The sequence below is a fragment of the Lygodium microphyllum genome, chromosome 23 (genome assembly GCF_053477565.2).
Source record: "Lygodium microphyllum isolate KBCC chromosome 23, Lygodium_microphyllum_v1.1.10, whole genome shotgun sequence".
NCBI classification, from domain to species: domain Eukaryota; kingdom Viridiplantae; phylum Streptophyta; class Polypodiopsida; order Schizaeales; family Lygodiaceae; genus Lygodium; species Lygodium microphyllum.
The window spans coordinates 86,927,093-86,951,660 of NC_141157.1; the positions used below are offsets into that span (position 1 = coordinate 86,927,093).

General features: G+C 44.1%; 1 protein-coding gene across 1 annotated transcript in view; it reads left to right on the top strand.

The window, feature by feature from the left end:
• GATB (GLU-ADT subunit B) overlaps positions 1 to 23,791 on the top strand; it is a 57,074-nt gene extending 33,283 nt beyond the window's left edge. The window contains exons 4-9 of the mRNA XM_087663995.1: positions 5,797 to 5,937; positions 6,025 to 6,228; positions 6,310 to 6,507; positions 6,614 to 6,682; positions 22,811 to 22,927; positions 23,294 to 23,791. Coding sequence (XP_087520121.1) covers positions 5,797 to 5,937; positions 6,025 to 6,228; positions 6,310 to 6,507; positions 6,614 to 6,682; positions 22,811 to 22,927; positions 23,294 to 23,371 — 807 coding nt within the window. The 3' untranslated portion in view covers positions 23,372 to 23,791. The remainder of the gene's footprint in view (positions 1 to 5,796; positions 5,938 to 6,024; positions 6,229 to 6,309; positions 6,508 to 6,613; positions 6,683 to 22,810; positions 22,928 to 23,293) is intronic.
• The last annotated feature ends 777 nt before the right edge of the window (positions 23,792 to 24,568 follow it).

Genomic DNA, 24,568 nt, shown 5'->3' on the forward strand with positions numbered 1-24,568 from the left:
AAGTATCATGCATGTAGCAACTAGCTACTACTCTTGGCTATCAAAAGAATCACTATTATTGTCATTGCTACTAGTTAATGGAGTAGCTTAATTCATTGCATCTAAAGACTCTGATAATGGTAACATCTCCTATTCTGTTTATAAAGCGCCATGGCTACGACGACGTCTAGGAGTCTCCTTGCCTCTACAGACAGTGCTAGTGGAGATTAGTGTACTATCTACTATACAAGAAGAGAAGCTATGTCCAATGTTGTGTAGGTATGACTCCTTTGTCATAGCAACCATGACACGTGTCTAAGTTTGTGTCACATGCCAAAAGCATAGCTCATCCTCTCGAAGGAAATCATAGATAGTATCCTCATTAGTGCACCTCCGGATGAAAGCACGATCAACTATCTCTCCTCGTCGTAAGCTCGGCTTGGTAATGACCTCGCTATTAGCCTCTTTCACCTTTCAGTGAAGGATGACTCCTCCCTTAAGATCCTTGCCTTGTAGCTTTTCCAATAAGCATATATCTGCATTCACATAGACCAACTTCTCTAGTTGCCCTGTGCTCAATCTCTAAAAGAGGGTTTGATATTTGTGAGATTTTAGAAATAAATATCTACACAAGTGAAATACAATGCATTTGAAATTACCAATATACATCTGACAGATTTAAAAAAAATACTTATTTCTTTTCTTGGTATAAATATTTGCACATATGCTTTGCTGCATCACTAGTGTACTCGTGGGAGAGCACATGAAGAGCTTAGGACTGCACCTTGGATATAAGGCGACTATTTATTTTCCACCAAGATACTGTAAGATGTTTTCTCTCTTGCTTAAAGGCGACCTCTTGTGCAAAATAATCATGATCATGCAAGAAACTAATCACCTCGCAATCAATTCTATTCATAGTCCAATAGTAACAAACAATTGGTTTATACGTATGATACATTGACGATCACCATTAGACATTTACCAATGATCAAAGTTACACATATAGCAATAAATTATAAGTCATAAGTTAGAGAGAGCTCTTATGGATCTCTTTTATCCAACTCAAAGACTTGATCAAGATACTGAGTCCATTCCAATATAAGCTCTCCATCACTCTACAAAGAAGAGAGGAGGTATGAAACAATATGGATTAATTTATGAAATCAATCCCATATCTCATTTTGTACATGGGTGAGATTACTAACTCTACAAGTTGCATGAAAACTGTTATTAGTAGTTTTCATTAGCAATTTTACAAAATGAATGTGTAAATTAACGTTTAATATTTATCTCTCCATAGACAAAGCATGATAGGATGACATGGCCTTATAAAGCTCATGCATATAATGATAAAGTAAGCTTATGGTATATCGCTCATGATTAAGGAAGTGTAAGATAAAATAGAGAGGTGCAATGGTTTCTTTGATAGCCTCTGTCTCATCCCAAAACCCATTACTCAAGAGATAAGTTGTTATTTCTCGTACTTTGATTGTTTGACTTCCACTCCATCCATTCCACTTCTCACTATATACGAGTCAACAAAGAGAATCTTTTGTTTGCACCATTATAAATACATAAATTAAAATATAAGACTCAAAACACTTGAAAAGTTGAAACATTTGTTTTGTATCAAATTTCAATGTGCATGTAATATAATTAATTTATAATGAAATCATAAATGATTACTTCTTGATGAAGCACAAGAAATAAGTAGTTGAAACGTGTCTTTGTCGGCTTTACAAGGTCGTAGTAGCAAACAATTCTTCTCAATATAGCCAAAGCTAAGGACTTATAAGTGATGAAATTGATTATGTGCAAGGCTTTTACCAAGGTTGGCTCTACCCAAGAAAGTGCTGTCATATTCTACATTATGAGATTGAGTGAGTGTGAGGCACATGGAGTCCACACAATAGTGTGATAGTCACTTTCAATATACTCACCCATCTTGGCATAATTTGAGGCATTATCTATTATGACTTGAGCTACATGTCATTCCCCAATCTCATCTATGGCCCTCTTGATATGGGAGTAAAAGCACTCTCTAGTAATGCTTAAGCCAGGGGTTGAAGCATCCATCGCATGCAACAATGTAGTACCGGTACAACATGGTACCAAGATATTAATTATGTGCTAATGTCTCTGCGAGCATTAAGAGTCAATAATTGTCATTAGTAATTAGTAACTACTAATTATCAAGTTGGTGTTGTTTAAAATTAAGAATGGAAAAAGCAATATATATGATGTATTATGTAAATTGTTAGAAAAAAACATTAAGTATAATTTTGAACTTACTCTATCACTTTGTATATGAGATACAATGCTACAACCATATTGATGCTGATATGACTTTAATCCAGTTAGCTCATTTTGAATGCAAGTCACTTGAGCATCCAAGTGAATGGCCCTTAGAAACTTCGAGCTAATTGGATGCAAGCCAGTAGCTTCCATTGCAGTTGTAGTAACCAATGCATTATAGAACTTGATATAAGCTAGTATTTGAGCAATGTTGAATGCAAGGTTGGATTGATAGAAAATCTATGCTTCATGACCTGAGCTTGTTGCTTGAGTCTTGGAGCAAAGCATGCATGCAACGTGCTTTGGTTGTCTTCTCTGCCTCTCTTTCTTGATTTTCTTGCTATGCCTTGTGAGGGCATAGTGAGTAGAGATGTGTCCTTACCAACAAGAGAAGAACTAGTATCATGTGTATATCTTACCTTATGATCTATCATGATGGAATCTTGCAATGAAGGCGCACCAATTGCGCTATCTGACGGGCTATGGTACTTGTGTTCTTATTGGCACATTGGAAGCACTTGGAGCATCCTCCTTATCATTTCGGCGTGCTTGAATTGAGTTTCCATCTCCACTCATGTGATTTCTCTTTGCTTGTTTCCATTTCTTTCCAATGTGAGGTTAGTGGCCTTCTTAGGAATGACCGCATCTCGGCTATGTTTCTTGTGTACCACCATGTGCCAAGAAAATACCCTCGGGTATTCTCCTACAGCCATGTCCACCCTTGCACATGGTCCATGTGAAATGCGCTCTTGTCCGGGTGGAACTCCCTCGCAATGTGTCTCCACAAAACTTGCAACAATTTTGGTTTTGGATAAACAAGGTATTTTCCTAAATATCTCGGGTATAATCTTTGTGAGGATCCATGAAGATCCAATTCCAAGGCTCAAGCCTTAAGGTAGATGGGAAAGGAGAGAGATGGAGGAGAAAGAGAAAAAAGAGGAGTTGATAAAGGAGGGGAAACAAAAGAAAGAAGAGAGGTAGAGGAGTAGAAAATGGAGGAGGAGAAGGAGAAAGCGATGGAGAAGGAGGTGAGTGCACTGTGGATGGACTCACGACTTGCATGTGACGAAATGGAGTAGAGGGACTCACGAATTTGGAGAAAAAGTGGAGAAAAAGCAACGTTTCAACATTTTATATAACCCCAGTATGTTTCGTTACCGCATGATAGTATATTTTTAAAATTAAAAAATTATAGCTCAAATGTTTCATTTTGTGATCCTGTTTCGTGAAACGAAACGAAACGTTTCGCAATTTTGGGGGTTTCGCATTTCATAGGGACGAAGCTCGTTTTTTGGTGACTATGGGGATGACTCATCTCTAACAGTGACAAAAGGGTGGAGGATGAGGGATGATGACATGCGTGTCAACCATAGGATTGTGAGTGGGTTAATTTACTTCTATCTAAGATTATAATTTGAATCTTTAATATGACTAATCCCCTTATTACTAGTGTATTTCTATCTTTAGACCAAAAGACCTAGTTTGAATAATTAATGCTAATTTGCTAAATATATTATGAACCAAAATTTTAAAACTAATCTAGATAGCTATATCAACTAACTAACTAACTTTTGTTACTAATTCTCTCAAGCTTGGGAGAGGATTCCATGCTATTTCGAGGAGTGCTAGGATAGTGATCCACCATGCAAATGGATCTAATGGATAAAGAAGGAAGACCTAACACTCTCTAGTTGGAAGAGCAGGGGAAGAGTCAGCCACCAAGTTAGTCAAAATCTGCCCGTGCTTGATCTTGAGAGTATAGTTGCCAGGGGTTGCAGAAATGGGAGGTATCAAATGGGTTTTCCAAGGTTTCATAGGAGTTTCCAAAAATGTGAGAAACAGGTTTCATTCAAGATGAAAACTATTTAAATTTTTAATGTACTTCAAGTCCCATGAGCCACAACAAAACACATGTTGCACATGATTCAGCATTGTATACAAAATCCAAGTCAACAATCAGTAGACCAACAATGTACATACATTGCATACTATATTTCATGATTCATCATGCAAACTTAATACAAAAGAAGCATAGTGCCATAGATTAAAAACTGCTTAAACATATAAACTGCAATCAATCAATAACAATCCATGCCTTTACAGGACTTCAAAACGAATCCATGGACAAGTCATAAAAGTTGCAATTATACATGTACAACTTTGATTCCAGCTCTCTATAGGCTAGCTTTGACTAGGCAAAAAGGGACAATTTGATCCATGGGCAAAATTGGGCTAACCATAATCTTCAAGGGGTAAAGTTTCAAATCAGCTGTTCCATACATTTCAGAAATGCTGGACTTTTCTAACGTTTGCTACCTGTAGAAAACATGTTTCTTAGTAACTATGCTTGGGAGATGGCTCCAATGCTAACCAAATGTCATAGGTATTTGTGAAACTCCATCTTGGGAGATGGCTCCTATACTAGTCAAGAATGCAAAGGCACAACCACTAAGATCTTGACTAGAAAAAAAGAAAAGATAAACTAGGAGTGTAGTAAATGATGGTTAAATAATAAAGACACTCGAATTGAAAGAAATAAAGATGGATGCCAAGAGAAAAAGGATGCCCAAGATCAGATCTGATCTCTTTCTCTATGCTGATGGAGAGTAGAAGGTAACACAAAAGCTTCATTTTGTCAATATTAAATGGGCAATAGCTTTCTTGTTGGGAATTTCATAATGTGGCCAAGAGTTGCTTGGTAGTAGTAATATCCTTGGAGTAAAGAGGGTGATATGATAATGTTGGAATAGGTATTGTGCAATCACATTTGGCACATGAGGAAGGTACATGCATGCACATGTGTACCTGTGAACGCATGCATGTGCACACACTTTTTGTGAAATAGTTAATTTTAATGTGGGGGAAACCCCAAAAGGCATGAAGCGAGAATGAAGGACACACAAACAATCACAAAATCCTGCCCATATAGAAGGGCAAGGGTAAAAGGAAAATGATAATACAAATGCTTGCTTTACTCATGAGTAGATTAGAAACAACTTTCTTTCCATGATTTGCAATGTGGTAAAGAGCTGCTTGGTAAGAAGTACCAAGTAATCATCTGGTATAAAATTACATTTTTATGAATGAAGAGGGTGATATGATGATATAGGATAAGCAGATATGCAACCACCTTTGGCACACCAGGAAGGTCCGTATCATACATGTCCCTTGTTTTTGTGGGTGTAAGGCAGTCACAAGGTTCGGTCCAATCCATGTCAACTATAGGGTCATAATCTACTTGTGGAACACACATACTAGTAGCTCCTGCTTGCTGAACATGCATACTAATAGGCTCCTGCTCTTAGGCTGAACTTTAGGGCTCTCTTGCATTGGAGTTGCTTTTTTTGCATCTTTTGGTTTATTGTGCTGGGTTTCATAGTAACCTGTACCCTCTGGGGAGTTTAATATATTTATCTAGGGTATCAGGGTGAATGGTCATTCTCTTTTAATCTTTTGTTTCCTGTTTATGCAACTATATCTTGTTTTTCCCCCTGATTTCTTTGGTATGTCAATCACCAGGTGGAAATAAAAAACATGAATTCATTCTCTGCAATGCAACGAGCCATAGATTTTGAGATTATGAGGCAAGTATCTTTGCATCATGAAGGAAAAGCTGATGAAATAGTGCAGGAAACCCGTTTGTGGGAAGAAGGGTCACAAGTAAGCTCTCTTGCTTCCTGCTTTTATTAGTTCTACATATTCCCAATGATTTTTGTTGGAAACTGACACCTTAAGCACAATGAACAGCGCACAATTATTATGCGGCGTAAAGAGGGATTAGCTGATTACCGCTATTTTCCTGAGCCAGACCTTCCTGAAGCAGTTGTTGACAAGGACTTTGTGCAAAAACTTCGCTCAGAATTGCCAGAACTTCCAGAATTTAAACGTAGGCGGTACGAGGGCTTGGGTCTGAGCATGCAGGACGTGCTTGTATTAACTGATGACTATGATGTAACTACAAAGCTCCTTGTTCTTTCATTATTGTCTGCTTTGAAAACTATAGCTGTTTTTCACTACGTATTGTCTTCTCAGGTTTCTAATTATTTTGACGAGGTGCTAAAAGCTGGAGCTGATGTGAAGTCAGCAGCAAATTGGATAATGGGTGACATAGCTGCTTATTTGAAGAATGAAAAGCTGTCAATCAATGATATAAATCTAAGACCTGAAGCTTTATCAGAATTGATTTTATTTATCAAAGATGGAACTATTAGTGGAAAGATTGGCAAAGAGGTAAGGACAACTAGTAAGAATAAAATATTTATTCTTCCATTTTTTCTGAGTTTGCAGAAGTGTGCTTTTTTTAAGAGAGTGATTTTTGGGGTGGTTGCTGTGTCAGGTGCTTGCTGATCTTTTACAGAAAGGAGGCACTGCAAAGTCTGTTATTGAGTCTAAAGGGTTGGTTCAGGTAACTAGTTATTTGCAGTCTTTCACCATTTTTGAAACAACAAGGCAGATCCAAATTCCTTCAAAGAGAGACGTAGGATTTTGCATTATTATACTAAGCAGAAATTAGACCCTGATCTGTTTGTTGGAGAGCTCTTGATCACACTACAAAAGCTTGTTACTTCTTTGAGAAAAAAGCTTGCAAGCTTTCAGCTAAATGATGTCCAATTAGAGGATTGACAGCAAGTACCTTGTATGGGCCAATCCACTGTTGTTGAAGCTGTTAGCCATCAGTCGGCAGTCCAGTCGGACTGCCACGTGGCAGCAGTCCGACCTGCTGCCATACAGTCGGCTGCATTAAATGCAGCCGACCTGCAGTTATTTTGCGCCCAGTTTTTGGCTATTTATAGCCGGGATTTCCAGCAGTCTTCCACATTCTTCTGCTCGCAGATAATAGGCTGGTGGCTCGCACAGATTCCGTCTCTGTTCGCAGATTTCTGACAGGAGACAGTGCAGACTGCAGCGGACTTCAAGGTGAACAGCAGGTTGCATCGTCGAGGTGGAGACACGCAGTCCAGCGCACTGCGCCCGTGTACATATCTGCATATCTTTGTATACAACACACTTTATACAGCAGATCTTCATCTTCCACTGTCTCTTTCTCTCTCTTCTCTCTGCATTCTCTCTCTCTCTCAGTCCTACGCTTCCGCACCGCTGCACTCTGACATGGTATCAGAGCAGTGTAGAAGGGCTGATTGAGTGCAGAACCAACCTGAAGAGGAGTTTCAATCGCGACACAAGGTTGTGTTTTCAGCGTTTGAGAGTAGGCAGGAGGGCTGCGCCTCGGAACAAGGCTGAAGCGAGCATGGGCGCGCGGGAAAGGAGTCCAGGTGGTGGATTTGCTGCTGTTTACTACTGTTTGACGAGGAGAAAGTTTGAGTTTTCAGCTTTCAAGTGCAGGTTTTGCTTTTTCATCTCCTCCAGCGGGGTGAAGAAGTTTCGGGACGCGGAAGAGCCCTAGCAGGCTGCGTTTTCACAGTCAGAGGTGGCTGCTTTTGCGTTTGTGAAGGCATTACAGGTGACGATGTCTACAGAGATTGACTTGGAGTTCCAGACGATTATGGACCGGAAGATGCCTGTCTTACCGGCTCTTCCTGCAGATCAGAAGCTCGATGGCGACAACTACCGTATCTGGCGTGCGATGATGTTGGCCATCCTTGAGATCTACGATTTGGCGGAGCTTGTACAGGAGGAGATCGACCGGCCCTCAGTGAGAGATGAGTCCAAACTCTCTTTCAATGCTCGTGCGGAGTCGGCCAAGGCATAGTCTCACTGGGATAAACTGAATGCCAGGATTCGTTCCTTTCTTTTTCTGTCTTGTACTACAGCCGTGATAGCTCACATCGAGCACTTGACGGTGGCTCGGGAGATATGGTTGGAGCTTGATCGGATGTATAACCGGATGACCCTTATGAAGCGGGTTTCTTTGGAGGTACAGATGCGGACCTTGTTCGTGAACAAGTATTCTTCGTTGCGGGAGCACTTCAATAAGCTTAGACAGCTTTAGAATGCGGGGAAGCCGATTTCCTCCGAAGACATGGCGATCACACTCTTGTCCCAGTTGCCACCACGATTCGGTGTTTTCTACTCTGCCCTCATTGCTTCGGGGCAGGAGTCCACTCTTCGGTGGGAAGAGTTGGTTCCTACGGTCTTGTTCCAAGAGGAACAACTAAAGGGACAGAATGCTTCCAAGTTTGAGGCATTGACAGGTCAAGCCTCTCAGAAGAAGGGGAAGGACCAAAAGAAGAAGAAGGGGGATAACAAGTCAAAGAAGGACAAGGACAAAGAATCCACATGCCATATTTGTGGAAAGACTGGCCATTGGAAGAAGGATTGCCCTGACAAAGACAAGAAGGACACCAACAAGAAGGACACGAAGGATTCTGGAGCGGTGGTTGCACCCTCATCAGCTGCATTTCTTCATCTAGCTGTCATTGAGGACTCTACACCGAATGCTTCTGATGCTGCGATGACAGCTTCCCAGGCTCGAGAGTGGATCGTTGACAGTGGTGCCTCCCGGCACATGACTCCTTCATCAGATGGTGTTGCTCAATTGCGCCCTTCGCGTGGGCAGATTCTCATTGGAGATAGCTCTTCAGTGTCTATTGCAGGACGGGGTGAGATGTAGCTTATTCCAGATGGATATGGTGGTACCCATACCTCAAAGGTCTTGCATGTACCAGGTTTAGGGTATCATATTCTGTCAGTTCATAAGATTTGCTCCCTTGGACTTTTGGTGGAGTTTGACAGTGAATCGGTGCGAGTCCTTGATCGTGCATCTCAGAAGGTTCTATCATCAGGATATGAGGAGAACGGCATCTACAAATTGAAGTCTTCCACCGCCCTTTCTACTCTTCTTCTTACCTCTCAGATACAGTCAGAGCTATGGCATGCTCGGTTTGGTCACCTCAACTATGATTATCTTCGAAGGCCGTTACGTGGACAGCTTGTTCGAGGGTTGCCGGACATAGTGGTGAGCCAACAGCCATGTGTCTCCTGCATTCGTGGGAAACAACATAGGGATGCCATTCCCCACAAAGCTTTGCGCGGTCTACTTCACCGCTGGAGCTTGTATCTACGGATCTTTGTGGCCCTATGAGGAACGAGTCCTTGTGAGGGAGCTCGTACTTCATGCTGATCGTAGATGACTACAGCAGGATGACATGGGCCTATTTCTTGGCATTGAAGTCAGAAGCTTTTTCCCACTTCAAGGATTGGCTTCTCTTTAAGGAGAACCGATCAGTCCTGAGATTGAAGACCTTGCGATCTGACAAGGGTGGTGAAAATTGTTTCTAATGAGTTTGCTCGTTTTTGTGCAGATAAAGGTATTCACCAGGAGTTTGCTAATACCAACACTCCTCAAGAAAATGACATTCTTGAACGGAAGAACCGCAGTGTGATCGAGATGGCACGCACCATGATGGAGCAGCTACAGACACCTCAGTTTATGTGGGCTGAGGCTATGGCTACTGCAGTCCACATCCTTAATCGATCCCCTACTTCGGTCGTTGATGGGATGACACCTTTTGAGGCTTACTTTGGGACTAAGCCCGATGTTTCTTATTTTAGGGTCTTCGGGTGTGATGCCTATGTTCACATTCCCAAGGCTCATCGTGATAAATTTGAAGCAGCTTCCCGAAGACAGATATTTGTTGGCTACAGCTCCCAGTCCCAAGGCTATCGTTTGTATGATCCCGTCAAGCGGGATGTGTACACCAGTCGAGATGTGCGGTTTGTGGAGGTTCCGGCCATACCAGTGGGTGAGGAGCATCCCGTTCTTGGAGATCCAAGGGAGAGTTGGGCTCTCGCTACAGTTCCTTTGGAGCCCAGGTCTTTTGATTCAGATTCTGTTTCTAACACAGAGTCTACTGTTCCACCGGTCACCCCCGAGGAGTTACCACCGGTGGATATCCCAGAGTCTTCAGTTGATGGAGAGAGACGAGAAGAGGTCCGGCCTCCTCCTTGTTGGGCCCGTGACACACTTCGTGATTCAGGGATCGAGGGGGTTCCTGAGGAGTGGGGACCACAGGATGGTCCGCGGCGGTCACGGAGGCACCAGGCACATTCTACGAAGCTTGTTTGCTCTAACTATTGTTTGATGACCCGTGTTATGCAGGATCGAGAGCCCACCTCCGTGAAGGAGGCTTTACAGTCCGCACCATGGAAGAAAGCTATGGAAGCCGAGTTGGAGGCTATTGAGAGGAATGGCACTTGGTCACTCGTGCCACACCCCCCGAATTAGAAGGTGATTGGCGTCAAATGGGTCTTCAAGACCAAGTACCTTAGCGATGGTTCTTTGGACAAGCACAAGGCTCGCCTTGTTACTAAAGGTTTTGCGCAGCGCCTAGGGATTGATTGTCATGATACTTTTGCCCCCACTGCTCGTATGGCGACTATTCGAGCTGTTCTTGCCTTGGCTGGCCATAGGAGATGGCCTGTCTACCAATTGGATGTGAAGTCGGCCTTCCTCAATGGTGATTTGAAGGAGGGGATCTATGTCGAGCAACCTCCTGGCTTTGGATCTTCAGATGGGAAAGTCTACAGGTTGAAGAAGGCCTTGTATGGTCTCAAGCACGCTCCGTGTGCATGGAATGAGAAGATTGATTCGTTCCTTCAGTTACAGTTGGAATATCGGTGTTCTAAGGCCGATCCGCAACTTTATGTACACACTTACGAGGCTAGTTGTGTGCTTTTTGTGTTGTATGTTGATGATTTGATTGTCACAGGTGATCATGCACAGAAGGTCCAAGAGACGAAGGCAGCTTTACATCGGACGTTCGAGATGACGGACTCGGGTCTACTTCATTTCTTTTTGGGCCATGAGATTTATCAGTCTCAGAAGGGGATCTTTATCTCTCAGCAGAGATATGTACAATAGCTCTTGGTTTCTTTTGCGATGGAGGATTGTCGGACCCTTTCTACTCCTATGGATCCGAACTGGAAGGCTACTTCCCATTCAGCTTCTCCCATGGCGGATGCTTTCCGCTATCGTCAGTTGATTGGATCATTGATTTGGCTCCTCAACACTCGTGTTGATCTTTGTTTTGCTGTTGGGCTCTTGGCAGGGTTTATGAGTGAATCTCAGACGGTGCATTGGCAGGCTGCTCAAAGGATACTTCGGTATTTGAGGGGGACGTCTGATTTAGGGATTCATTACCCCGCAGGCACAGGAGGTTCCGATCTTGTTCTTGCCGGTTGGAGCGACTTGAGTGAACCTTAGACGGTGCATTGGCAGACTGCTCAAAGGATACTTCGGTATTTGAGGGGGACGTCTGATTTAGGGATTCATTACCCCGCAGGCACAGGAGGTTCCGATCTTATTCTTGCCGGTTGGAGCGACTCGGATTGGGCTGGTGATATGGACCACAGGCAGTCTACTATAGGTTACTGTTTTACCTTGGGTGCAGGTGTTATCTCATGGAGTAGCAAGAAGCAGCCCAGGGTAGCCCTTTCGTCTACTGAGGCGGAGTATCGGGCTGCGTCTTCCACCAAACAATTTGAGGCTGTGTGGCTTCATAGATTGTTGGAGGATCTTGGCTGCCCCCAGACTCGTCCTACTTTGCTGCAATGCGACAATGAGAGTTGCATTGCCTTGGCACGGAATCCTATTTTCCATGCCCGGACGAAGCACATAGAGATCTGTCAGAGTGCAGCGGTGCGGAAGCGTAGGACTGAGAGAGAGAGAACGCAGAGAGAGAAGGGAGAGAAAGAGACAGTGTACAATGAAGATCTGCTGTATAAAGAATGCTGAATACAAAGATATACACGGGCGCAGTGTGCTGGACTGCGTGTCTCCACCTCGACGATGCGACCTGCTGTCCACCTCGAAGTCTGCTGCAGTCTGCACTGTCTGCTGTCTGAAATCTGTGAACAGAGACAGAAATCTGCACGGCACCGGTCTGTAATCTGCGACAGAGAAGAGTGGACAGACTGCTGGAAATGTCGGCAATATATAGCCGAAAAACTGCCTGAAATGGGGCGCCAGAAATAGGGCGCAGCCTGGAGTAAGTCGGCTGCAGGCAGTCGGACTGCCACGTGGCAGTCTGACTGCACAGTCCGACTGTGCAGCAGCCTACTGGTCCGACTGTGCAGGCCTGCCTGCCCACCAAACAGGCTATGATCTCTAACACCCCCTCTCAGAGCTTGGGCAGGGCAGAAGCCTGAGGGATCTGGAATGTTGCCGAAGGAGAGCTTGAGGAAGCGCCTTTGTAAACAGATCCGCAAGATTGTCCTCCGTCTTGCAATACTCCACAGTGATGGTCTCATCCAGAACCTTTTCTTGGATGAAGTGGTACTGAATCTCAATGTGCTTCGTCCGGGCATGAAAAACAGGGTTCCTCGCCAAGGCAATGCAACTCTCATTGTCACATCGCAGCAATGTAGGACGAGTCTGGGGGCACCCAAGCTCCTCCAACAATCTCCGAAGCCACACAACCTCGCATGTGGTGGAAGACGCGGCCCGATACTCCGCCTCAGTAGACGAAAGGGCTACCGTGGGCTGCTTCTTGCTACTCCATGAAATAACACCTGCACCCAAAGTAAAGCAGTAACCTGTTGTAGACCGCCTGTGGTCCACGTCACCGGCCCAATCCGAGTCGCTCCAACCTGCAAGTACAAGATCTGACCCATCTGTCCTTGCGGGGTAATGAATCCCCAAATCAGACGTCCCCCTCAGATACCGAAGTATCCTCTGAGCAGCCTGCCAATGCACCGTCTTAGGTTTACTCATGAACCCTGCCAAGAGCCCAACAGCAAAACATAGATCAACCCTCGTGTTGAGAAGCCAAATCAAGGACCCTATCAACTGTCGATAGCGGGACGCATCCGCCAAAGGAGAAGCTGAGTGGGAAGTGGCCTTCCAGTTCGGATCCATAGGAGTAGAGAGGGCCCGACAATCTTCCATCTCAAAAGACACCAAGAGCTCCTGTACATATCTCTGTTGGGAGAGAAAAATCCCCCTTTGAGACTGATAAATCTCATGTCCTAAAAAGAAATGGAGTAATCCCAAATCCGTCATCTCGAACGTCCGATGTAAAGCTGACTTTGTCTCCTGGACCTGCTGTGCATCATCACCTGTGACAATCAAATCATCAACATATAATACAAACAGCACACAACCATCCTCGGAAGTGTGAACATACAGCTGCGGATCGGCCTTGGACCGTCGATATCCCAACTGAGTCTGGAGGAACGAATCAATCTTCTCGTTCCAAGCTCGCGGGGCCTGCTTGAGACCATACAGGGCCTTCTTCAACCTGTAGACTTTCCCATCTGAAGAACCAAAGCCAGGAGACTGCTCAACGTAGATCTCCTCCTTCAAATCACCATTCAGAAAGGCCGACTTCACATCCAACTAATAAACAGGCCATCTCCTATGGCCAGCCAAAGCAAGAACAGCTCTAATGGTTGCCATACGAGCTGTGGGGGCAAAGGTGTCATGACAGTCAATCCCTGGGCGCTGGGCAAAACCCTTAGCAACAAGGCGAGCCTTGTGCTTATCCAAAGTACCATCACTGAGATATTTGGTCTTGAAGACCCACTTGACTCCAATCACCTTCTTCTTCGGGGGGCGTGGCACAAGTGACCAAGTGCCATTCCTCTCAATAGCCTCCAACTCAGCTTCCATAGCTTTCTTCCATGGGGCGGACTGTAAAGCCTCCTTCACGGAGGTGGGCTCTCGATCCTGCATAACACGGGACATCAAACAATAATTGGAGCAAACAAGCTCCGAAGAATGCGCCTGGTGCCTCCGTGACCGCCGCGGACCATCCTGCGGTCCCCACTCCTTAGGAACCCCCTCGATCCCTGAATCACGGAGTGTGTCACGGGCCCAGCGAGGAGGAGGCCGAACCTCCCCTCGTTGTTCTCCATCAGTAGAAGACTCTGGAATGTCCACCGGTGGTAACTCCGCAGAAGGATCCGGTGGAACAATAGACTCTGTGTCAGAAACAGAATCATAATCAAACGGCACAGGCTCCAGTGGAACTGTAGAAGGAGCCAAACTCTCTCCTGGATCTCCAAGAACGGGGTGCTCCTCACCTGTTGAAGAAGCCAGAACCTCCACAAACCGCACATCACGGCTAGTATATACATCCCGCTTGACGGGATCATACAGTCGGTAGCCTTGGGACTGGGAGCTGTAGCCAACAAATACCTGTTTTCGGGAAGCCGCTTCAAATTTGTCACGATGAGCCTTGGGAATGTGAACATAGGCATCACACCCAAAGACCCGAAAGTAAGAAACATTTGGCTTCGTCCCAAAATAAGCCTCAAATGGAGTCATCCCTTCCACGGCCGAAGTAGGGGATCGATTAAGGATGTGGACTGCAGTAGCCACAGCCTCGGCCCACAGAACCTGAGGGGTCTGTCGGTGCTCCATCATGGTGCGCGCCATCTCGATCACACTGTGGTTCTTCCGTTCTAGAATACCATTTTCTTGAGGAGTATTGGTATTGGCAAACTCCTGGTGAATTCCTCTATCTGCACAAAACCGAGCAAATTCATTAGACACAAATTCACCTCCCTTGTCGGATCGCAAGGTCTTCAACTTCCGGCCTGATCAGTTCTCCTCAAAGAGAAGCCAATCCTTGAAGTGCGAGAAAGCTTCTGACTTTAGTGCCAAAAAGTAGGCCCATGTCATCCTGCTGTAGTCATCCACGATCAGCATGAAGTACGAGCTCCCACGCAGGGACTCATTCCTCATAGGGCCACATAGATCCGTAGATACTAGCTCCATCGGTGAAGTAGACCGCCGCGAAGCTGTGTGGGGAATGGCATCCCTATGCTGCTTCCCCCGTATGCAGGAGACGCATGGCTGCTGGCTCACCACTATATCCGGCAACCCTCGAACAAGGTGTCCACGTGACGCCCTCCGAAGATAGTCATAGTTCAGGTGACCAAACCGAGCATGTCATAATTCAGACTGTGACTGTGAGGTAAGAAGAAGAGTAGAGAGGGCAGTGGAAGACTTCAGGTTGTAAATGCCGTTCTCCTCATATCCAGATGATAGAACCTTCCTCGATTCACGATCAAGGACTCGCACAGTAGAACTGTCAAACTCCACCAAAAGACCAAGGGAGCAAATCTTATGAACTGAAAGGAGATGGTACCCTAATCCTGGTACATGCAAAACCTCTAAGGTATGGGTGTCACCTCGTCCATCCGGAATAAGCTGCATCTTACCCCGACCTGCAATAGAAACTGAAGAGCTGTCTCCAATGAGAACCTGCCCACGCGAAGGTCGCAGCTGGGCAACACCATCTGATAAAGGAGTCATGTGCCGTGAGGCACCACTGTCAACAATCCACTCTCGAGCTTGGGGAGCCGTCATCGTAGCATCAGAAGCATTCAGTGAAGCGTCCTCAATGACAACTAGTTGTAGAAATGCAGCTGATGAGGGTGCAACCACCGCTCCAGAATCCTTGGTTTCCTTCTTCTTGGTGTCCTTCGAGTCTTTGTCAGGGCAATCCTTCTTCCAATGGCCAGTCTTTCCACAAATATGACATGTGGAGTCTTTGTCCTTGTCCTTCTCCTTGTCCTTCTTGGACTTGTTATCCCCCTTCTTCTTTTGGTCCTTCCCCTTCTTCTGAGAGGCTTGACCTGTCAACGCCTCCATCTTGGAAGCATTCTGTCCCTTTAACTGTTCCTCTTGGTCCAAGACCATAGGAACCAACTCTTCCCACCGAAGAGTAGACTCTCGCCCCAAAGCAATAAGGGCAGAGTAAAATGTACCGAATCGTGGCGGCAATTGGGACAATAGTGTGATCGCCATGTCTTCGGAGGAAATCGGCTTCCCCGCATTCTGAACCTGCATCTGTAGCTGCCTTAGCTTGTTAATGTGTTCCCTTAGCGAAGAAGACTTATTCACGGACAAAGTCCGCATCTGGACCTCCAAAGAAACCCTCTTCATCAGGGTCATCCGATTGTACATTTGATCAAGCTCCAGCCATATCTCACGAGCCACCGTCAAGTGCTCGATGTGACCGATCACGGCTGTAGTGCATGATAGAAAGAGAAAGGATCGAATCCTGGCATTCAGTTTGTCCCAATGAGACTGGGCCCTGGCCAACTCCGCACGAGCATCGGAAGAGAGTTTGGACTCATCTCTTACCGAAGGCCGGTCAATATCTTCCTGTACCAACTCTGCCAAATCATAGGACTCAAGAATGGCCAACATCATAACGCGCCAAATGCGGTAGTTGTCGCCGTCGAGCTTCTGATCTGTAGGAAGAGCCGGTAAGACAGGCACCTTCCGGTCCATAATCGCCTGGAACTCCAAGTCCATCTCTGTGGACATCTTCACCTGCAATGCCTTCTCAAACGCAAAAGCAGCCCCCTCTGACTGAGTAAACTCAGCCTGCTAAGGCTCTTCCGCGTCCCGAAGCTTCTTCACCCGCCGGAGGCGATGAAAAAGCAAAACCTGCACTTTTAGGTTGAAAACTCAAACTTTCTCTGCGTCAAATAGCAGTAAACAGCAGCAAATCCACCACCTGTACTCCTTTCCTGTGCGCCCACACTCGTTTCAGCCTTGTTCCAAGGCGCAGCCCTCCTGTCTGCCCTTAAACGCAAAAAACGCAAATTTGTGTCGCGATGGAAACTCCTCTTCAGGTTGATTCTGCGCTCAGTCAGCCCTCAAACACTGCTCTGATACCATGTCAGAGTGCAGCGGTGCGGAAGCGTAGGACTGAGAGAGAGAGAACGCAGAGAGAGAAGGGAGAGAAAGAGACAGTGTACAATGAAGATCTGCTGTATAAAGAATGCTGAATACAAAGATATACACGGGCGCAGTGCGCTGGACTGCGTGTCTCCACCTCGACGATGCGACCTGCTGTCCACCTCGAAGTCTGCTGCAGTCTGCACTGTCTGCTGTCTGAAATCTGTGAACAGAGACAGAAATCTGCACGGCACCGGTCTGTAATCTGCGACAGAGAAGAGTGGACAGACTGCTGGAAATGTCGGTAATATATAGCCGAAAAACTGCCTGAAATGGGGCGCCAGAAATAGGGCGCAGCCTGGAGTAAGTCGGCTGCAGGCAGTCGGACTGCCACGTGGCAGTCCGACTGCACAGTCCGACTGTGCAGCAGCCTGCTGGTCCGACTGTGCAGGCCTGCCTGCCCACCAAACAGGCTATGATCTCTAACAAGATCCAGTACCATTTTATCAGAGAGAAGCTTTTGGATGAGAACATTACCGTGGAGTACTACAAGACGGAGGACAATCTTGCAGATTTGTTTACGAAGGCACTTCCCCAAGCTCTCCTTCGGAGACATTCCGGATCTCTCAGGCTTCTGTCCTGCCCAGGCTCTGAGAGGGGGTGTTAGCCATCAGAGCCAGTCAAACTGTATAGTGGCAGTCCGACCTGTTGCCGTACAGTCGGCTGCATTTAATGTAGCCGACCTGCAGTTATTTTGTGCCCAGTTTTTGGCTATTTATAGTCGGGATTTCCAATAGTCTTCCACATTCTTCTGCTCGTAGATAACAGGCTGGTGGCTCGCGCAGATTCCGTCTCTGTTCGCAGATTTCTGACAGGAGACAGTGTAGACTGCAGCGGACTTCGAGGTGAACAGCAGGTTGCATCGTCAAGGTGGAGACACACAGTGAGCGCACTGCACCCGTGTACATATCTGCATATCTTTGTATACTGCACACTTTATACAGCAGATCTTCATCTTCCACTATCTTTTTCTCTCTCTTCTCTGTGCGTTCTCTCTCTCTCAGTCCTACGCTTCCGCACCGCTACACTCTGACAGTAGCTTGCCATGAAACTTGCCAAATCTCGAATTATAGGCTAGGACAAGATCACCTTCTTTGAACTCCTTGTGCTTGATGAAACTATCATGATAGGCGTTGCGTTGCGCTTGAGTGGTTTCCATACACTATAGGGCCATCCGCCATATCTCATCTATGCATTCCAAGTGCAGGAGGCGGTGTTGCAGTGACTCATCATCTCCCAAGTGTTCTTTAACTGCCACTCGCAAAGAGGGCAATTCCAGTTCAACAGGGAAGACGGCTTTTGTACCATATACTAGTTGGAAAGGGGTCTGTCCCGTAGCTGCCTTATGAGAGGTTCTGTATGCCCAGAGGGCCTCTGTAAGTCGATCGTCCCAGTTGCGACGATGTGTAGCAATCGTTCTTGTCAGGATCGAGCAAATGATGCGATTGGTGACTTCAACTTGGCTGTTGGCTCTAGGGTAATAGGGAGTGGACTTGCGATGGCAGATCTTATACAGCTCTGTTTATGTGGTTTGAGCCTTTTGTTTAGTTAGAAAGGTGATTCCATATGGGTGTTAGAAGTGAGTGCAGTGATGGAAGCGTAGAAGATTGCTGCAAAAGACTGCACAACACGAGAAAATAGAAAAAAAAAGAACAGAGAAACACTGCAATGAGAGAACTAGAGATATGCTTGGGAAATGGAATGCATATACCAAACATGAGACAATTGTGTACAAGAGTGAGACATTGGCTGGTAGGCACTGACACCGGCTCCCTCTCTCCACCAATAGGACCTACACTAGAATTCGCAAGTGATGAATAATCTGATTGAGGAGGGAGTCTTATAAACAGGTAATAAATAATGCTAGAAATGTTGGTTAGCCAGTCATAAATGCCATAAAATATCTATAATACCCAAACCATTAATAGACATACCTAGACTCACTCATGAGCTGACTAAACTGCTAACATTCTCTCTTAGATCATGGATGATTTAATACAATACAATGATACAATGGTAATGACTCATCATAGTTCATACATCAAAGTCCACGAGAGTAGAACCATGGATACCCAAGCAGTGGGTGATCAAGCCACCACCAAGGTGTCTCAAAGAGAACCTAATGTCAATGTTGATTGTACTAGCTCTGGAAATTAAAGAAGAATCATAACAGTTCTCTGTGTCTATTAGCAAGTCTCGCAAGAGCATACATGATCATCCTATTACCAATGCCTTTAAGCATTGGCATTTTTGCCAAGTGGTAGCCTTCTAAATTCATTTTCCAACATTATCCAGCCATTTAGTTAACTTTTAGAATCAAACAATTTTGAAAATTAATTTCAGCCCTTCTGACCTTGCCCAAAGTTAAATGTATGCACACATAATTAAACTGGCTAGGCCATTTGCAACTTGGAGTGGTCTTAACCTCAAATGACCCTTAGATTGGCATTAGTTAATTAATTAATGCTAGTCCCTAGTGTCACCATTGATACTTATTGGCCAAACAATTGTCCTAGGGTCCAAATTGACACCAATTGATATCCTAGCTAGTATAACTTATCAGAACTTTTGCCTCTGACACCTACTACACCTTTGAGATTCTTGGCCAGTTATCATGAAATAAATTTCATGTGCATCATATGTGCCAAACAACCTTTGCACATTTGATTAATAACTTAATTAAATGTTATCAGCAAGATTAAAGCATCTCAAAATTTCAGGTCCTCGTGACAAACCTCTCCCTTGAAAATGTTGAGATAACTTCAAAGATGGTTGGGGAATGAGAGAGAATGGTGTAGAGATAAATTTTTATAGTTTCGTCGCTATAAATGTTGAAAAACTGTTACTGCCTTGCTCGAATAGCCATGGAAATTGTCGCCTATAGCTTAGGACCACCAGAAAGACTGCTGCCCCTCCTTGTTTGCTATCGCCTACACAAGAAGGATCTCGGGCTACTGCCACTTGTTATTGGAAAGCTCCAAATTATTGTCACATACTGTAGGACTAATCCTTGGTGGATACAAACCACATTGATAGCCTCTCTTTGCTCTAACAACCTCCTGCTCTCTCACAATGGCTGGAATAGACTCCACCAACCCCTTAAAACGTTTTTCTTACTTGCATGGGCAAGTTTTGCCAAGTGGCAGCATTCTAATCTCACTTTTCAACATCATCTAGCTTATTAAATTAATTTTTAGAATATTAATTTTGAAAATTAATTTAATAATCATTCTAGTGCTCAAAAAATTAATTTCACTAGCCAATAATTAAATTGACTAGGTCAATTTGTTTTTCTAGTATCCTTGAGCACCTATTAGCCCTTAGATCAGTATTAATTAATTAATTAATGCCTAGTCTCTAATGTCATCACACTAATATTAGTGGCCAATAAATTGGTCTAGGACAAAATTTGGCACCAGGTACCACGTAGTACTTGTTAGGCTTAACTTATCACAACTTTTGCCTCTTGACACCCACTGCATCCTTGGGGTCCTTGGCTAGTTATCATGAAATAACTACCATGTGCATTACATGTGCTAAACGACCTTGCACATTTGATTAATAACTTAATCAAATGTTATCTGCAAGATTAAAACATCTCAAAATTACTATCTAGAAAAAGTTGATGACTTTTGAAACAACTAGGAATAGATGCAATGTTTTGGGGCGTGCTGGGGAGAAAGCAGTCTTTTGGGCATCTGGAGAAAAATAAAAACACTTAATAAAGTATTGAATTTTGTAGGTGTTATGGGAGATATAGGGAGGTTTGAACCCCCTTGGTAGCTAGTAATTTAGCAGCAAATTCTTGTATAAGAAAAAAAATATATGATTGACACATTCCCTTGGGATCTGAACCTGCATATGAGACATGACACAAGCCGTATCCATACCCATGGCGAAAAACATCCATAGTCATAGAGCCCAATAGGCTCACCCTCAAGCTTGGGAGCTCGCAGCATATTGGGCCACGACATGTCCCAAAAGCTATTGTTCCCACCACTAGCCCACACCATCCCGATGTATGGATGTGTTGGCCTACAAGCCAAGAGTCCAAGAGTGGTGATCACACAATAATGTACGAAATAGGGCCTTGAGTCCTTTAAATAGGATTCAACTACCCTTACCCTAAAGTGTTGTTTGTGCATTTGCACTAGCTTACTATGTGACATGTGTGACCAATGCTACTAGCGTCCATATAGATGTCCAAGGATGTAACAATCTGCACTAGGTCACTTTATGACCATTGTGACAATGCTACTAGCACCCATCTAGATTTACAAGGATGTAACATTGATGATCCAAGCCACATTTGTTTCGCCATATTTATATTTAACCTGGAGTTGATAATTAGCAGCACTACAAAAGGTAGCTTGGATCATCAATGTTACATCATAGAGCTAATTCATTTCACTCACTCTGAATATCATAGGAGAAGTTTACCTGAAAGTGAAAGGTGCTGTTTCTGCCTTTCCAAGTTGAAGTCAGCATGGAGGACGTGATGAGGCTGATGGTGGAGCTAGGCTGGTGGAAGGGAGTCTCAATATAAACTAGAGGAACTGAAGGTCCAATGTCCACCAAAGCCTTCTCTAGATTGCGCAGCTCTGTCCTTCTTATGCACAAGTACCCTTTTTCTTATGATGCCTTTCCTCAGGATCCCCTTGGCACAATGAAAACTCAATGGTTCCCCTGCCCCATTTTGGCAGGCACTGATATCATTCTTCTGTGGAGCCTTATCTCAATGGAGGTGAGTCCATAGCAACACTTCAGATGGTTCCAAATGGAATTCCAGATCTCTTCAAGAGGTTGAGAGGGATCTATAGAGCCCAGTACACATAAGGTTACTTCAAACCTGTGTGGAGGCAATGGAAATTATGAGAATGCAGGGGGACTTTGCCTGTCCTTACTAAGAGGATTGGAGGCTCTTGTACAAAGCTTGTCCTTGTTTCATGTGATGGTCACCCAACGAACTTCCTCCATCCTTCCTCCATCCAGACCACAAGTGATGTGTAAAAAGTGCAGATAATTGACTCTTGAGATTCCATGATTATTTCCAAAAATATCCACACTAGTCAAAAAGCTTGCATCAAGTGTGTCATGTAGGCATGACTGCCATGATGTGGTCGTCATGAGAGTACCGGGAGGATGGTGATGATGAGTATTGCAGCTTGTATGTGGGGGTACAAATGAGTTGTAAGGTAAACAAAACAAATCTCAGAACAGCCTTTAAGACTCTACATAGCAGATTTGACCTTTGTGCTTGGTGTTGAGCCACAGATGGTTTGATGTTGGGCATCTAGTCATGACTTGTTATATCTGGTTGTACCGCAGTTCATGTTCTAATGCCTTACTAGTTGCAACTCTTTTAGTATGGAAATCAAAATCTACAATTCATCAACCAACATTGAAATTCTTTATGAGTTTAGATCTTTTGGAAGTTCCCTTCTCATGTTTCATATAATTGCAGTTATATGTTATTAATAACATTGTTTAACGTTTAGGTTGTATGGATTGGAAGCTATCTACCTTTTATTTATTCTTTGAAATGAATTATTTAACTTTCAGGGTTGCACATATTTCAAAGTGAGGTTGCTAATCATGCATTCTCATTCTTTTGTGTCTACATGCATGTGATTGGAGAGTCTTTATAGATTGTCGATTTGCCCGAATATTTTAACTCCACAAGCCCTTCAGTTTGTCTAGCTTCTCATATCTGTACATTCCTTTACGAATATTTTAACTCCACAAGCCGTTCAGTTTGTCTAGCTTCTCATATCTGTACATTCCTTCACGTGTGCATCTTTAACAGCTCTGGAAAACCAATAGTCAATACCTCTCATGATGCTGCATTACAGTCTAAATCCTTTTTTGTATGTACAGATTTCAGACTTGGAAACCATTGAGGCTCTAGTGGAAAAAGTTTTGGCAGACAATCCAAAGCAAGTTGAAGAGTATAAAGGAGGAAAGAAAAAGCTACAAGGTTTTTTTGGCGGACAGGTATGGTGGATATCATCCTTGAGTTCTGTAACTAGTGTTGATTAAACGAGTGCTGGAACTGGGTGCATGCATACCTGCTTAATGGCACCAAAATTTTGTCAAGTTTAGAAGGATGTCACCTGGCTTTATATTTTTAAGAGGAACAAGCTCTTATAAAGGTGTCAAGTTTAGAAGCATGCCATCGGTTCTCCATTTTATCGGCTTTTACATTTTTGATACGGACAGCTCTGAAAAGCTCCACTTTCATGTCCAGTTAGTAAAAAAGAAAAACAATGTAATAGCCCCCATAAAAGTAATAACAATGGTTTTCTCCGTTGGTTGTTAAACTGGCAGTGACCACCATGAATGCTCTCTGTATATTTGCAGATTATGAAAGCATCGGGGGGCAAGGTCAATCCAGCATTGATGAACAAAGTTCTTGTAGAGAAACTGAACGCCAAGTGATGTACTGTATGAGTGTTTTATTTACCTGAATCAAAAGGGTTAATTAATGCTTCGTTAAAGATCACATTAATCTTCAGGAGAGCTCTGAATATGTCAGTCAGCGAACTTTGAATCTCCATCACATCATTTGTACTTCCTTACAGGTAGGCTTATAGCAGCCTGATAAGGATTATGATCTGTCTTAACGGCCCATTGATGAGTTCTCCTAGTCTATTCATTTTTGACATGTGATACTGTAAATATGATCAATCCAAATGGTATCACATATCACATATCAGCAGACATCCATAAAGACTTCTCATGTATACAAGTCAGTAGTGTTAGTCAATGTGTGATTACGAGATTAGATCTGAGGTATTTAGGAGAGCTCTGGATATGTCAGTTGGACAGCTCTGAATTTCTGGGGGTCGTATAGCAAGGTGGCAAGAGAGAGAGAGAGAGAGAGAGAGAGAGAGAGAGAGAGAGAGAGAGAGAGATTTTACGAAAAAAAAAGAGAGAGAGAGAAATGAAATATTAATGTCTAAGAGGCCAAAATGACCTAAGAGACCAGAGTTACAATCAATTGTATGATGATATAACTGTGTGAAAAGAACAGTAAATGTAAATGAACAGTAGAAGAAAGCTAAAAGCTACAAGTAAAGAGATTTCTAGCTGATAAAGAGAGCTGTATCCGATATATTCTCATGGGGGTATAGAGCCTAGCTCTGGCTTGTGAGCAATGCTCTCTTACATCTGCCTATGGAGGTGCCACCAACCTTTATGTTGGGATTTAGGACGTTTGGATTGGCCAAGATAGCTTGATCAATCAATATCCCTATGTATGTGCAGATTGTGGCGGTGTCAGGGTGCCCTCTATGGTCCTTTCGTGGGGGGATTGAGAGTGTGATTGCATTGAAGCCTCCTAAGCGTCCCTCGCAAAGAAATCTATAGGTTTCCGTTGGATAGGGCCGCAGTGTCTTGGAGGTGCTATACTCTTGAGGAGCGTGTCACAAAGCCATTGTATCTCAAGGAGAAAGAGACTAATTTAGTAAAATCTATGAATTTAGATAGTGCTCCAAATCCATCTCTAAAGAACAAAACCAGCCTCGAATCTTGTAGTATGTTGGGCAGCAGCAAATGTAGTGCTACTTCGTGTTTGGCACTAGTTGGCATATCTAGCAAATGTGCTCCTCTAGGGGTATGGATCTAGGTTTTGTA